Below are 15,382 nucleotides of genomic sequence, written 5' to 3' on the forward strand. Positions count from 1 at the left end.
CTCATAATTTGCTTGTAAAACCGCGACCGTCAGACTCTTATTTTGAAGGATAAACCTCGCGGCAGCCATTGCGTGATTAACAGTTGCTGCCTTCGCTCATATATGAGCGTCCAGACTTCACATGCGAGCCGCACTAACGGTCCTCTTCCTCGCCAGTACAAATATAAGAAACGTCCGTCTCAACATGGGTGAATTCAACACATAAACTGCAGTAACGGTAAACGGTCTTAATCCGCCGTGCATACGTGTAATTAAGCTGCACAGTATAAGTGGGCATTAACTGTATGAGTTAAACGGTTAGCGGGCTGGGCTCGCTAGCTCGGTGCAGTAGTGGAGATATTAAAGGTCTTTAGCTGTTCACCTGGTCTAACATGAGATATTACTGCATACAGTTACAACGGCACATAATGGCGGACGAGTCTTTGTATTTCAGCGTTTGCTCCATTTTTTCGCTTTTGAATTAAATTGTTATTCTGATGCTTTGGCCTAACAGAAATAGCTGTCCGGGTAATATTAGTTGTGTTACAGGGTCGTGGTTAAAGCGAGACACATGTATTGTGTGGTTGTGGTAAATTTCCACTGTAAAAGTTTCACTGGTTTCACTGGTGTTGTGTGGGCAGTAGCAGCAGAAGCGGGTTAACCGGGATGGACAACTGGACTCCAAACCCCCGAGCCAAACCTTTCATCCCCAGACAGCAGAGGAGCTTCTACCTTACATGGAAATACAAACTGACCAACAAAAGGGCTATCCGCCGACTCTGCCAGGCAAGCCCACTTATTTGTCCTTTAATGTAACAGGAAAGTTACACTGAGTATTTTCCTGAAGCCACCTCAGTTTTCTCCTGTGTGGTTTGGCCTTGTTTTTTCCCCATATAACCAGTACACACACCTGACTTGTTCACTTAAACCTTTGCAGTGAGATTTCAGGACAGCAGACTCTAGTTTCATTTGAGTGTTTCTGTTTTTATGTCCTCAGGCCGGTGCAGTCCTGTTCCTGTTAATTACAGTAATTGTGAACATCAAACTTATTCTTGACACGAGGAGAGTAGCAAGTGAGGATGATGCCGGGCGGGACTACGGTATGAGGAACTGTCAATCAGTGCTGACCTGTCACCTCCTTAAGCCAGGGTTGCCTGAGGGTCTACCTGCCTGCATGGTTTAGTTCCAGTTAACCAAATGTTTAGGTGTGGTATGTTGGCACTGGATATAATCTCTGCAGGCAGGTAGATCTCCAAGCCGTAGGTCTTTACATGTGAGGACTTTGCATTTGCAAAAGTAATAAATGTGATAAAATCTTTGTCTATAATGTTGTAGCTTTAAGATTAGACATGTTATTTAACAGCAATAGATTATTAAGATTGTACATTTTTGTTATGTGGGCAACTCCTCATTGCTAAATGATTTCTCAGATGATTCCTTGGTCAACATGGAGACCCCACGGAGACCAGCCACTGGACGCAAGGTGCTGGACATTGAGGTGTACTCCAGTCGCTCAAAGGTGTATGTGGCAGTAGATGGTACCACAGTGAGTGATTTAGTGTTCACTTATTTTCGTCTTCAAACAGTTTGGGTTTATGTCAATCAGTTAAAACCTGGTTTAAATGCTTCACCTCAAAAACTGTGCTGTGAGATTGATTTGGTTTAGTGTTGATGCAGAATAACATTAGCAACAGACGTGTTGATCTGAGGTAATTCACATGAGTCCAGTTTCATTTCATTACTGGCTCAGTCAGCTCATCAATTAGCGATCACCTTAACTAGGAGATCACCCCGAACCACAGGATGGACCCACTGCCACTGTTCGGATGTAGCATGGAAATGCAAAGCATGTGTGGGGTGTTTCTGATTTTCGGTTTTCTTCAGGTATTGGAGGACGAGATGCGGGAACAGGGAAGAGGCATTCATGTCATCGTGCTTAATCAGGCCACCGTAAGCAGAGATTATTTGTCTGAAAACCCTTGACATGTTGGTAAAGTGACATTTTACTGTGTTTAAACCCAAAGGTAGTGTCTGAATTAACTGCCAAATTAAAAGTCTCAATTTAAGTGTCTCAATTAACAGCCACGGTTAGGTGATCTTTAGTTGTTCTGCAGTGTCTGGAAATCATTATTGCAGTCTGTGCACTTTTTTTGCAGTAATTGTAGTTTACGTCCTCTGATATAAACCAAGTTCACTGGTTTAAGCCTGATGATAAATGAAAATGCTCACTGTACATGTGTATTATTTGAGGAGGTTTGAATGAATGAAAAGATGCCTTGAAAGGTTGTCTTTCCTTCGAAGGGTCATGTAATGGCAAAGAGGGTGTTTGACACCTACTCCCCACATGAAGATGAAGCTATGATCCTCTTCCTCAACATGGTCACGCGTGGCAGAGTCCTCATCTTCACCATCAAGGTGACAGGAAACTGCTTCCTCCAACACCGGCACTTTTTAAAGTGCTTGTTACGGTTTTTTTTCCCCCCTGAGCATATGTCTGTCAGTGTGAGTCTTACTGCCTGCTGTGTGATGCTCAGGACGAGGGAACGTTCCATTTGAAGGATGCTGCCAAGAGCCTTCTGAAGGGACTGGGAAGCCAGGTGGCCACGTCTTTTAGCTGGAGGGATATGTGGACTCTGGTTGTGAAGAAAGGAGGTAGGGCTCTCTAGTTTCTTGGCCCATTTTTTAACACACAAGTGGGCTGAGGTGCCTTTCGTCCATGTGGTCCTCTGGCTGCTAACAGCGTGTGTCTTTAGGTCAGGTTTATGGGGAGAAGCACTCCAAGTCGCCGGCTCTCTCTACGTGGGGAGACCCTGTGCTGCTGAAGACTGAGGTTCAGCTCACAGCCTCTGAAGGTACAGACCTGCATTACTGGTTCAGTGTCTGTTTTTATGGGTTTTCACTGCGTAGCTTGGGTTCTCATTGTTAACACGAGTTTTACACACTCGTGTGGTTAGTGGGCCAAGTTGTACCGAAGGTTAACAAATATTCATCGACATTACTCACATGCCTTGGGACGCTGGCCCAGTGTGATGCCACAGCCCCTGGCACACAGTTAATGAGCTGATTATCAGCCCCGAGATGGTCACACTGTGGTCTAGCAGCACTGTGTGTGTGTGTGTGTGTGTGTGTGTGTGTGTGTGTGTGTGTGTGTGTGTGTGTGTGTGTGTGTGTCCTGGTGCAGAGGCAGAGTGTCGCTGGGCCGACACAGAGCTAAACCGCAGGAGAAAGCTCTTCTGCAGTAAGGTGGAGGGCTATGGCAGTATCTGTAGCTGCAAGGACCCAGCACCCATCGAGTTCAGCCCAGAGCCAGTAAGGCCTCACTCTCACCCTCCCCAGATACAAGCGCTTCCTGCAGCCACATGCAGCAGCAGTTGCTGGAGTCTTAGACGATATGTAATGCATTGTCTAATGGAATGGTGTACCTAGTTTAGGTATAGAAGCCTGTTGTATATAGTGTTTTTATTGGTCATATAATGTGTGTGGCATTTTCTTATTCAGCAGTTTTATTGTTTATACATAGTACATTTGACCATTCAACACTGTTCCAGCATCAGTTTTTCAACTAAGTCCGTTTGCCTCTTATGTAGCTTCCAAACAATAATGTCTACAACGTCCCAGTTGCTGTCATTGCTGGGAATAGACCAAACTACCTGTACAGGTAAGTAGGCTTCCCTTTCATTAGCCCATGCCAGGTGCCATATGGCCGCTAAAGAAGGTGTGTGTGTGTGTGTGTGTGTGTGTGTGTGTGTGTGTGTGTGTGTGTGTGTGTGTGTGTGTGTGTGTGCGCGCGCGCGCAGAATGCTGCGTTCCCTGCTGTCAGCCCATGGCGTGAATCCACAGATGATCACCGTGTTCATTGATGGATATTACGAGGTAAGTGCTTCTCTCCTCTGTGCTGGTGTGGCCCTCTGCACCATCTATTCACAGACTCAGGAAGGTGCATGCAGGCCCTGTTCGTAATGGCTGATTTTGTCTCCTATAGGAGCCTATGGATGTGGTGGAGCTGTTTGGTCTTAAAGGTGTTCAGCACACTCCTATCAGCATAAAGAATGCACGAGTATCACAGGTGACTGTTCAGATGTTGTGAAGGGTGCATGCGATTGCCTCTTTAAATGATCAGTTACATCTCTTTAATGACATTTTGTTATAATACTGGCATCCCAGTTATTGAAGACAGATGGTGTACATAGATTTGCTTTATGTTTGTCATAGCACTACAAAGCCAGTTTGACTGCAACGTTTAATCTACATCCGGTGAGTATTATGCCAATTGTACAGTAAAACCGCTGCTCAGCAATTTGTGTGATTCAAGTTGTAGTTTGAACTCTGTCCGTGCTACAAATGCTCTTTCGGTAAAGCCAAGCCGTGAGTGCAATACATTCTGTTTTACAAAGTAGCTGCTGGAGACTGTACAACTCACTCCAGTGCTGACTGTATCTTCCAAGTGTCTTAAAATTCTTGACAAAAATGCAAGGCATGTAGCTCAAGAAGTGTAGCTCAGTGGTCTCCTCAAACATCAAAGGAGGCTAGCACTGCCCGTAGCCTACCGAACGTGGTGATGTGATGGATCATTCTACAGGGTCTTAGAGAGATTTTGCATGTTACTGACCCTGTTCACTTTTAGGATGCTAACTTTGCCATCGTCTTGGAAGAAGATCTGGATATTTCCATAGACTTCTTCAGGTATGTGAGAACTTGTGAGGAGTTTTTGCAGTAGAGGCATGTGATCACTAGAGGGCAGCATGCTACCTCTCAAAGACCTGCAAATGTATGCCGAGTTTCTTGCAGTATTTGTTTTTCCTTATAGAAGGCCTAAGCCAAGTATATCAGATATTACATCTTTATTGTGCAGATACAGTAGTATTCATGTTAACTCTCACCCCCATTTGTCCAAAGCTTTCTCAGTCAAACCATCCATCTGCTGGAGGAAGATGAGACCCTCTATTGTATCTCTGCTTGGAATGATCAAGTGGGTATAGCACAGTCATATCCTGTTCTGTCCAGCGCGTCGTGTACGTAATAAATAATACACATCCACGATTAGATGAACCTGTCAGAGTCGGACGTTGGTTGACGGCTACTCTGACCCACCCCATTGTTCCTTGGCATTATTGTGACGGCACAGTAAAGCAGCGCTTGTGTTGAATGACCTTTGCAGGGCTATGAGCACACGGCAGAAGACCCGTCGCTGCTCTACAGGGTGGAGAGCATGCCCGGCCTGGGCTGGGTGCTCAAGAAGAGCCTCTACAAGGATGAGCTGGAGCCCAAATGGCCCACACCCGAGAAGGTGAGGAGCTCCACGGATCACGCTCCAAGCTCCGCAGAACTTCTCGTTCTTTTCACGCGGCTAAATTAATAAGGCGTAACGATACGCCTTTCAGTACCGCCCCTCCGCGGTGCCTTCCTGAGTACGTTAACGTGTCCCGTGTTGTTCCACGCCTAGCTGTGGGACTGGGACATGTGGATGCGTATGCCCGAGCAGAGGAAGGGGCGGGAGTGCGTCATCCCCGACGTCTCACGCTCTTACCACTTCGGCATCATTGGCCTCAACATGAACGGCTACTTCCATGTGAGTGTCGGCGCACGTCCACGGCCCGTGGTGGCCGCAAGAGCCTCTATCGCAGTTGCTAACTCTGCTCGTTTGAGTTAAAAGCTGGAAGGCCAGTAAATCTTTTGCAGTACGTGAACATTCCACGCTTACCTTGTAAAAAAAAAATAATCAATACATTTGCCAGTTAATTAATGGGGTGCTGAACTGATAAATGTGGGCTGCTGGTAATCTACATCTTCTACTTTTCCAGACAAATGAAACTGCACATATCTCCAGCGCTCGTAGGCTTGAGGGTAGACTGCAGGTGGAACTCCGATTATCTTAATTGGAGCCATGATGCATGAATGTCAATCTAAAGAACATGGATTGCAGCCATGTCATCAGATAGCAGAGATGGTGTTGAATGTCTGCAGCAAGACCCATATTGTTTAGCCTAAGATTAACTGCTATTTAAAGCAATTACTGAAGAGAGCAGCCCACCCCAAGTCCAGTTAGAACCTAGAAAAAATGTGATAATTAATAATTTTCTAATACTCTCCGTTTTCTGTGTAGGAAGTATACTTTAAGAAGCACAAGTTTAACACGGTCCCAAATGTTCAGCTGAAAAATGTTGCTGGGTATGTAAAATGGCGAGCTCTCTCCTCACTGTGTGGTGTGAAGTGCTCCTTCCACCATCTCCAGCATGTGCTCATTTGTATCTTCCTGTACTTCCCATCTACAGCTTGAAGAACGCTGCTTATGAGAAAGAGATTCAGAACCTGCTACGGTAAGTTCAACCCATGGTCCTTAATCAGCTTTTAAGAAAGCGCTCGATAATACAGATGACCAACTCTTAACATTGAAGTTATTGACCAGTAGTAGTAAACTCGTCTTTCATACTTACCAGCAGTACTCTTCTAAAAATGTCTGCAAGCTGTTGGACAAACGGGCAGGGATATCAGACTTGGGTTCAGTTGAGATTGTCTTCTTTAATGGGTGCCGACAATTTCGGCCCATGTCATTGTGCGCGTGTCTGTTGTGTACGTGTAGTGAAGCGGAGGTTCTAGACCATAGCAGGAACCCATGTGAAGACTCCTTCATCCCAGACACCGAGGGAAAGACCTACATTATGTTCATCAGAATGGAACAGGAGGCAGATACCAGCACCTGGACTGAGCTGGCTAAGGTAGCGCAGACCCGTGTGCTAACTAAGACTGCATCAACCTAGGCACCGGACGCCTCACACCGCCCTCTAGTGACTGCTTAGTGTCGAGCCAAAGAATGTTGGGTATGTTCCCCGTGTGTAGTGTCTGCACGTATGGGACCTGGATGTTCGAGGCTATCACCGAGGCCTGTGGAGACTCTTCAGGAAGAAGAACCATGTCCTCGTGGTGGCCGTCCCAGTCTCGCCTTACTCGTGAGTCCCAAAACAGTTTTTCTCTCTCTCTACTTCTCCTCTCTTTCTCTTTCCACAACTCAAACCCGTCTCCCACAGCGTCAGGAAACCTACGCACATCACCCCGATTCACTTGGAGCCTCCACCCAAAGAGGAGGGAGCCCCTGTGGAACAGGTGTAGCCCTGCTGCTGAGGGTCCAGGGCGCTCACACCGCACTACGAGAGCCTCCCTTGTTCGGGCCGCAGCGAGAGGCTGGCCCAGTCACTGCTGCCTGCACTTCTGGTGTGTGCTGCTTGCGTGGACTGTGAGCTCTCGCGTTTGAGTGAGGCCAGGTGAACGGAGCTCGTGGGGTTAATAGGAAGAGCTCCACGACGCAAACCACCCCCCAGTCGTAGAGCTTCCGTGGATGAGCTGCGTCTGTCCACGCCAAGAAAACAGACCTTGTGCTTTCTTTAATACAGGAGACAGGAAACAATTCATAGACCTGATTTGGTCCCATGATAAAGGACAGTGCTGATCAAAAGAGAAGCTAAATCTAGATATCACAGAGAAGCTGCACCAGAAGGGAATAACTGAATCTAATCACTATTTTTAACACTACTGAATAATTTTGGATGTACTGTACATTTTAACTTAAGTCCTATTTATTTTACCAGTATCAAGCCTGTTGGGGTTTCTTATTTTGTTAGCAAGTTCACTTTTATCCAAGAACAATACATTTAGAGACAAAGGCCTAACATTGTTTCAGATAAAGCTCTATAGATATATATTTTTGAAACAAAATGATCATATTTTTGTCATACATTTTCAAATGGAGTGCATATATAACTATGGTTGTATTTATTATTTATCAAGTGTTCTCCACAACGAGATCTGTGGCTGGCTGAGAGAAGGTCCTGTTAAAATAAACATTGTTGCCTTAGGTGATTATGTTTAATTCAAGGCTGTATGAAGATGTGTTGTATTAGTAAATTAAATGAATGGCTAAGTCTCTTTCTGGTTGCTTTAGTAATATTTTCAGATGTTGTTCAGTCTGAGAAATATTACATCTCACTGAACATCAGTAATGTCTGAGGAGTCAGAGGTTGTATGTTAACCAGCAAGTAATGGAGAGGAGTCATGTCTGTCATCCTCAACTACACAGGATTGTCCTGTGATTCTATGTCTTTATTTGATAGTAGTCATATATGATCATGCAATAATGTCCAAAACAGTTCATGACTGAGATTTCATTGTCTGCTGAAAATTAAAATGTGGTACGTTACAGCCAGACACATTAGACTTGTTCTCTGTGCTGTCACTACATGTTTGTGTGTGCAGAACTGCACTAGTTGAGTGACTGTCTGCCTGTGTTGCTTCTTTTCCCCTTTCAAAGAAGTCACAAAGAACATTAAACATGTCCTTTCCTTTTGTTACATCTATTTGAATTACGTTTTGTATTCTTTAATAAACCTGAAAGTTTGGTCAATAGTTTTTGTTTATTTCATGTATGCTTCAGGTTGTAAACATTTTGTATCTTCATGTATAAAGCATCTTCACTAACCTAACGTTTCTCAATCGAGGACAACTGCATCTTTTAAGGTATAGTTTGGTTATCCAATGAGTTACTTGGTCATAAATAAAGATCTATAGATAACTCCACAACTGAAGGGGAACTCAGTAGATATATTGAGTACAAGACTCACTGAAAGCAGGTGCATCAGTACGCCTGTGAGTCTTTGGGTTGTGCTTCGAAATGCTGGAATGCCATTATTTTGGATATTTGAGTTAAAAACCAAGTTATCTGTGACTGCTTTATTTTATGTGTGTTGTTGGTTTTTGTTTTTTTACCTACGCATTTCTCTACACATTTCAAAGAGGTTTTGTACCAAAACGTTGTTTGTATGGAGTATGAGTGGGACTCTTGTCCTTGAAGTCTGCAGACGCAGTTCTGTAATTATTCAGCACCACAGGCAAATCTCTTCTGAATCGGAAATTAAAATCCAGGCAAATCTGTACCTTGCTCAGTTTCCGATGTAAATGCCACAGTGCATATAATTGCATGCATGTAAGCTACATGATTCACCAATGAGGCCAAATCCTTACTGAGACACAAAATAGAATCTATTTTGAGTGTCCTCACTGCTGTGAGACTTGTATGCTATTCTTTTTTTTTAAGACCTGTCTCCAGATACACACACTTAGCAGACAGTACATTATGTATGTGTATATTTGACGTAAATTAAAACTCATTTCGCCTGTCTTCTCTCCACTTCGGGAAGAGATAATCGTGTTTTCCTCCCCGTCTTATCAGCCCTAGTCTCTTTATCTCACTCCTGACATCATCAGAAGGGAGAGATGGTGGGCGTGTACCTTTCACACGCCGTTCTAAAGTTTCAGAGCCCTTTAGGAACACCAGTCAGGCTCATGTAGAGACGGTCTTTGTGGAGGGGATGGGGGCGTGGAGGGGGCGTGTGTCAGCTTCACTTCTCTTAAGGCGCGTACGCAGTAGCTGACTACGCTCTCGCTTTCTCCCCTTCTATTACTGTCGGTAGTGGATAGACTGAAGTTGCTCTGAGGACTGTTTTCCACTGCAGACTCAGCAGACATCCAGGCAGGATTAGTGTGCTGAGATTGCACCCTGTCCTTGTGTGCCTTGGATCACGTGGTTATTAGGCTGGTTAACTTGCTTTGAAAGTGGCGAGGTACTTTTCACCAGCTGGAAATTCAGCAAATTTCCAAACAAAGTCGTTTGTTACCTTTCGCCATGCTGTTGCTGTCATTTCAGCACAGGTGTCTCTTCTTTGAAGCATTACTTAAATGAGGTTCTTCAAGGTTCGCTGGACAGAGTAGTTTTTTTTTTCCTGAAACACTACTTCAGGTTCCCTGCTGAAGTGCCTGGACACTATAGTACCCTTTATATTGGTAGTCAATAGACTACTGATGTCAAGGCATCTTGTAGCTGCTATAATGCCCATGTTAGGAACTCCAGGTCTAAAGGACATGGGTAAAATAAATGGTGTTTTTGAAAAACCGTTAAAAATCCGAAAAAAATCTTTCTGCAGTATTCACTGATGACCAGAGAATTATTAAAAGAGCTGAAAACTAATTTCAGTTTGGTGATGTTGAGCATTGGGTTTTGTGCATACTAGTTAAAGCAAGCTTTGAATATAACGGTCCATCGCCAGTGAGCGTCATATGCATAAAATTAGCAAATTGTGATATAATTCGTGTAACATCCTAACAAAGTAACATTTTGTTGGTACCCAAACACTGAACAGGACGATATACAGCCCAACAGTTCAATTGTAATACAACATACTATACTGTAGCCAACATATGGTGTTGGTGGATACGTGCTTAGCTAATAGTTCTTCCGAAGTCAAGCGTTTTAATAGGGAGGGTATTTGTGACCCTGTGGTGAGCCCATAGCCGCATTCACTCAAAAGAGCATAAGTCAAGATACTAGTGCTGGGGGATTCGTTCAACATCACAAACACCACTCCAACTCATCTCCAACTCATCAACCGTGTTCATAGAGGACATGGTTGCACTGCTCAGCAGTCATGTACTGGAGGACTTTAGACCATTCTCGCCGATTATTGGCATTGGATATGATGATCTTAGACTTGTGTTCTATTAGCAGTGAATTTTTTTGCAGATTATACAGGCCATGTGCACAGTTCAATGTCTGTGTCAGCAATGGGTGAACTTAATGTAGCTTATTTGTCTCAGAAAAGGTGCCCACAAAGTATTGGACAGATGGTGTACATAATTAGGTATGTAGTATAGATATGCAGTACAATAAAAAAAAATGCAATGTTCAATTTGTGGAAAATAGAGTGCACAAAATGAATGCTGTTGAACATAGGCAACATTTACACAGGCACAGTGAAAAAATATCTGTAAAAAGCAGAATAAAACCTGGACGTTTACTTTCAGTGGTGTGAGATGTGAAACAGTTTTGTTACCAAAGGGGAAAACTGAGACAGGTTTAGAAAACTCATTCATTTTTCTCTTCGACAAAAAAACAACAACTTTCGACCCAGACTACGTTATAAGAGCATAAAAGCATGGTTTCAGTGGGTTGTGCCTCCACTACAGAGCAGGGACCATTCTGTTACAATGCCAAGAATAGCCAGCCAAAATGTTTCTCCAATTTTCTTTCTGAGGAGCTATTCAGCAAAACCCACCGAGGGAGTTATGGCAGTGTGGCTGGATTTGGGAAGAGTGCAGGAGGAGTGAGAAGCAATGCTGAGGACTTGTGAAGAATGGAGGCATATTTTAGAGAGTGGCATCAAAAGACTTCTACTGCCCTTTCCTTTCCATGTACTGCAGCAGCAGTTCAACAAGGGGCTTGATAATAAGACCCAACAGGCACTTGTTCCACTGTGGAGTCAGATTCCCTATTCCTCCCATTATTGACATAGGCCTAGCCAGTAGAAATCCTGGTACGGACACAAAGTACACCTAGTGGTCGTCTGCTTGTGGCTTTTCCTTGCCTAGAAAGGACATACTTCAATCCCTTCACGCCTAAACTCCACGGTCATGGTCCTTTACATATTGAGGGTCCCCACCATACACATTCCACACTGTCGGACTTCTGTAACTGTAGGTGTCACATTTAATGTATGGTGGCCTCCAAAGCAGATGGTCCTGAAAAATGTTGAGCTCCAACCATGAACTCATGAACTCTTTGCTTATCGTAGACTTCCATTTGACAAATGCCTTTCTGGTCCTTGCATTCAGCTTTTGGCTTGCGTAATATATTATAATGACTTTTTTTTTCCTCAAGTACAGCTCTGCTGCTCTGTACCTATGTATTACTAGGGAAATTGGAATTACGCATCTAGTTCAAATCAAGGCACTTTTGCACATTCCAATCTCCATCCTTTAACAAAAGCCTTTACCTGGTCAATATACTGGACTCGCATGGTATACAAACCCCTGCAGAGTGAATTATTGAGTGGCAAGGTCTGCTGTGCAATCTCATGTCCATTTAAGATAATAACCCCAATCTTCTCTGCTATATTGGCAAGTTGTCTCCTTTGACCAAGATGCAAGACTATTCATTCTCTGTACTATCTCAAATAACACTGCATCACTGCTGCGTTGTAAGATTGCTGGCCAGTAGGGTTTCTTTACGCGAGTCAATCTGAAAAGCCCCTTAACAAAAATAAGTAAAAGAAATTATACTGACCAAACACGTCTGTTCATTGATTGAAGCAGTGAATGCGGCAGCTGATAACTCTTTAAACAGTGATTTGATCCCATAATGAAACATCTATCATGTAATGTGATGTATGGTTGCTGCTATAAACATTATTTGTTGTTCTCAATATGCTTCAGATGTGAAAGCATTAAATCCACAAAAGCTTTTAATGCTGTTTCATAACAAATGCTCGATTTAGTTAATCATACACTTATTTGTTGCTGTTATGAAGGTTATGCTCACAGTAAATGCACATACTTCAAGGATTTACATTTTCAGCTTTATGTGAATAAGATGTTAAACATCCAGTCTTACAGTAAGGTAGTGTATATGTACACAAACATTTGTGTTGAAAGCCTCATTTGGTAAGTTCATTACACAACAAGCAGCTGTATAATGATTGTAAGGGGATATTCATGCGTGGGAACTGTCCGTTGCTTTCTTTGTCCATGTAACAGTAAAGATACATGAACACAGCAATTGCTGCCAACTAAAAGATGAAAGAGAGAGTAAAAATAACAAAAATTTGCTGATAATAACAAGTGCTTTTATAAACAACTTAACAACTTTATAAACAAGCTAATGTCATTTAATTCATAAACTAAAACGATAATGCTCTCATTATGAATCTATTACATGCACAACATTAGTTAGGCATAGATGCAGCATAGCTAAATGTAGAACACACTTCAGTCAGTCCAAGAATTCAGCCTTACTGTAGCGAATGCTTTAAACTTGTATAATAAAGCGCTCTATGTTTAAAACCCACTTGTTGTTAATACATTTCTAAAAGGTTATTGTTGTTTTTCTTGACGTGCTGCTAGTTGTACCAGCATGAGTGACCAAGACTCACAGTTCCATTGTTCTACGTTTACCTTAAGACCATCAACGATGATGATATTACTCCCACAATGAAGAGTTTTTTTTTCCTGCAGGATGGTAGTGTGAGCCACTTATAGCAGCCCTGGTGATGAAAACACAGTTTCCATAATCGTGAGTTCCACAACTTTACAGCTCAGTGTTTATATCCCTTTATAAAAGCTCCGGTTCAGGTGAAAGCCTTGGGTTACTCTGCTGTGGTATTGGCTATTGTATGCTTCCAACAATTCAGTCCATTTAGGGCTGTGCTCTCTCACCTTCGCTCCACTGTTCACTGCATTCTCCATCACAGATGCTTTGAGTGTGGCTACAGCAGCCAGCAGGGACGACTCCACTATGGGTCTGGGAGTAATAGGAATCACTGAAGTCCATGTAGTTTGTAAAGCCACTATAGCCGTCACGCATCCCAACAGGAGAGATGGCAGGTAGTTAGTGGCAATTATGCAGCTTACAGATACGAGTATGTGATGCTTTATGATAAGAATAAATTTGGGAAATTTATTTTACCGGGTTAATGTGCCTGTGCCTTCATGGGTACATGACTGAGTATTGATTCTTATGCACCAGGTGGAGTTTCATTACTCTGTCAGAGTCCCTATGGCAGTTTATTTAGCAGGCTAATTTTCACATTCACCTTTGCCCACTCACGTTGGCCTGCAGGGGCTTTGAGGAGGTGATCTAGTGTGGAAATATGACTGATGAATTTTTACACAGCCGCATAGCGAGCCGCCCCAGGCCTAGATCAATGTGCGCTGGTTTGTTTGGGTTTGGTGGCCGACCCGTAAGCACGCACGCGGTGTATGGTGAGATGTGTTTTGATTAGCCTTGACTTACCTTCGTCACGGTCATGTTGCACACGTCTGTGACTGCGCTGTCTGTCCCGCACTGCTGATACAGAACATAGCCCACGCCTCCAGGATGCTCTCAAACCAAACAGAAGATAGACAAAGTAGCAGCAGATAGATAAACAACACGTAGGCATAGGTTAAAATGACAGCATCAGTTAAAGGAACACAACGGTTATGACCGGAATGGTGTGCCTGTACAGGAAAATTTTTGGTAGATGTAAAGGTGTCCATAGTCAACCAAAGCAAGTAAAGAAAACATAAAGATTATCTATTGTTGATCCTGATCACAGGCACATTTCCATATATATTGATGCTTCTGGTCGTCAAGGCTTCCACCAATTATATTTAATCGAATTATCATTTCATGCAGCAAACCATATAAAGGGAAGCACTAATGTGGCAACTGGGTTAGCAAAAGTGTGCTGTTCTTTGTGTTGTTCGCTCTCTCTCTCTCTCTCTCTCTCTCTCTCTCTCTCTCTCTCTCTCTCTCTCTCTCTCCCTCTCTCCCCACATTAGTTGAAGTGCTGTGCTGTGCGAGAGAAACATTGAAGAGAAAAAAAAAACATAAATGTGCCATTCTGTGCACCATCCCCCTCCGCCTCCCTTTGATCCTTCGCTCCCACTGTGTTATTTGTTGCAGTTTGGATTAATAAACCCTGATGAGTTTCAATCACACAAAGCCTCATTTGCAGGAGAGCCGGCGAAAGGGAGAGATGGATGGACCAGGGGTGTGGGGGGGTCAGTGTGAGCCATGCTCCGCCAGCCTGGGGGGGACATGCAGACAAACCGCAATTAAAAGACCTCCCTCCGTCCGCCATGAAGAAAGGAGAGGGACGCAGATCAGTGCGGTTATTATGCGCTCGCTAGGCTAATCCATCACTGTCTCTAGCCATCCCCTCCCATCTGCAGCCCGGCCCGGTGCTGTGGGGAGTGTGAGTCTGCTAGAAGCCCAGCTGAGCTCAGGCGATGCTAAACAAGGTTGGGTGCAGCTCACAACCACCCAAGACCTCAGACCTGCTGAGAGAAGCATATTCCATAACCGTAAGAACAAAGGACAATACGTACGACATTTACTCCACACTAATAGGAACGTGCCATGTTACAAACAAAGGCAACACGTTTTATTTGCAACACAGGATCCATTTATTTGTTGGATTATTTTCTATTCGTTTCTCCTCATCAATTTTTACTTATTATACACATACACATATTATACATGACTGTAAGTTTGATATGTGCGATGCCATTCTACATGACACTTCCTGGTTAATACCAGCGGAACATCTTCACAAACAGTAAACAAACTGTTCCTGAAGGAGTCTGTGGACTTTGTTATCTCTGTCTTGAGACATTAGGATTCTGACCTGCTTTCTGCGGTTAGAGTGCAGCAGGGAACAGGAGTGGTGAACTGCAGTATATGAGGGACAGAAAAATGTTTCCACTCCTTCCATTCTTTTATAGATTATTCAGATGTATGCATATATTATTCAAATTCACAGTATTGTGATATTGTTATTCCTATGGAATCCATACTCTACAGAATTCCAGATGAAGCAGC

The 15,382-nt window shown here is 43.5% G+C and overlaps 1 protein-coding gene and 1 long non-coding RNA gene across 3 annotated transcripts; one reads left to right on the top strand and one right to left on the bottom strand.

Moving 5' to 3' along the window:
• The first annotated feature begins 86 nt into the window (after window positions 1-86).
• On the top strand, window positions 87-8,374 carry pomgnt1 (protein O-linked mannose N-acetylglucosaminyltransferase 1 (beta 1,2-)). Of its 2 annotated transcripts, none has more exons than XM_077014843.1 (22): window positions 87-217; window positions 621-765; window positions 977-1,079; window positions 1,410-1,525; window positions 1,864-1,929; window positions 2,281-2,394; window positions 2,514-2,631; window positions 2,733-2,831; window positions 3,161-3,288; window positions 3,567-3,637; window positions 3,777-3,852; window positions 3,962-4,045; window positions 4,192-4,233; window positions 4,604-4,662; window positions 4,876-4,948; window positions 5,138-5,266; window positions 5,423-5,548; window positions 6,083-6,147; window positions 6,252-6,296; window positions 6,560-6,695; window positions 6,817-6,926; window positions 7,005-8,374. In XM_077014843.1, exons 2-22 carry the CDS (start codon window positions 646-648, stop codon window positions 7,084-7,086), a joined length of 1,962 nt encoding a protein of 653 aa, XP_076870958.1. In that variant the 5' UTR covers window positions 87-217; window positions 621-645; the 3' UTR covers window positions 7,087-8,374. The 2 variants fall into 2 exon arrangements, with proteins under 2 accessions (XP_076870958.1, XP_076870959.1); XM_077014844.1 differs by having other exon boundaries at window positions 624-765.
• Window positions 8,375-12,406: 4,032 nt separating this feature from the next.
• On the bottom strand, window positions 12,407-14,208 carry LOC143521055 (uncharacterized). The gene is made up of 4 exons (XR_013132614.1): window positions 13,811-14,208; window positions 13,234-13,364; window positions 12,973-13,061; window positions 12,407-12,587 (listed from the first exon to the last, which is right to left on the bottom strand). It is a non-coding gene; the product is annotated as an uncharacterized LOC143521055 (long non-coding RNA).
• Window positions 14,209-15,382: the final 1,174 nt, after the last annotated feature.

Source organism: Brachyhypopomus gauderio, chromosome 8 (assembly GCF_052324685.1).
Source record: "Brachyhypopomus gauderio isolate BG-103 chromosome 8, BGAUD_0.2, whole genome shotgun sequence".
In the NCBI taxonomy this organism is placed as follows: domain Eukaryota; kingdom Metazoa; phylum Chordata; class Actinopteri; order Gymnotiformes; family Hypopomidae; genus Brachyhypopomus; species Brachyhypopomus gauderio.

Bases quoted from the DNA above. Each gene is read 5' to 3' on its own strand.
- pomgnt1 (XM_077014843.1), top strand. From the start codon at position 646: ATGGACAACTGGACTCCAAACCCCCGAGCCAAACCTTTCATCCCCAGA. The intron at 1,080-1,409 runs GTATGAGGAACT...ATGATTTCTCAG, and splicing joins TGATGCCGGGCGGGACTACG to ATGATTCCTTGGTCAACATG. The intron at 6,297-6,559 runs GTAAGTTCAACC...GTGTACGTGTAG, and splicing joins GAGATTCAGAACCTGCTACG to TGAAGCGGAGGTTCTAGACC.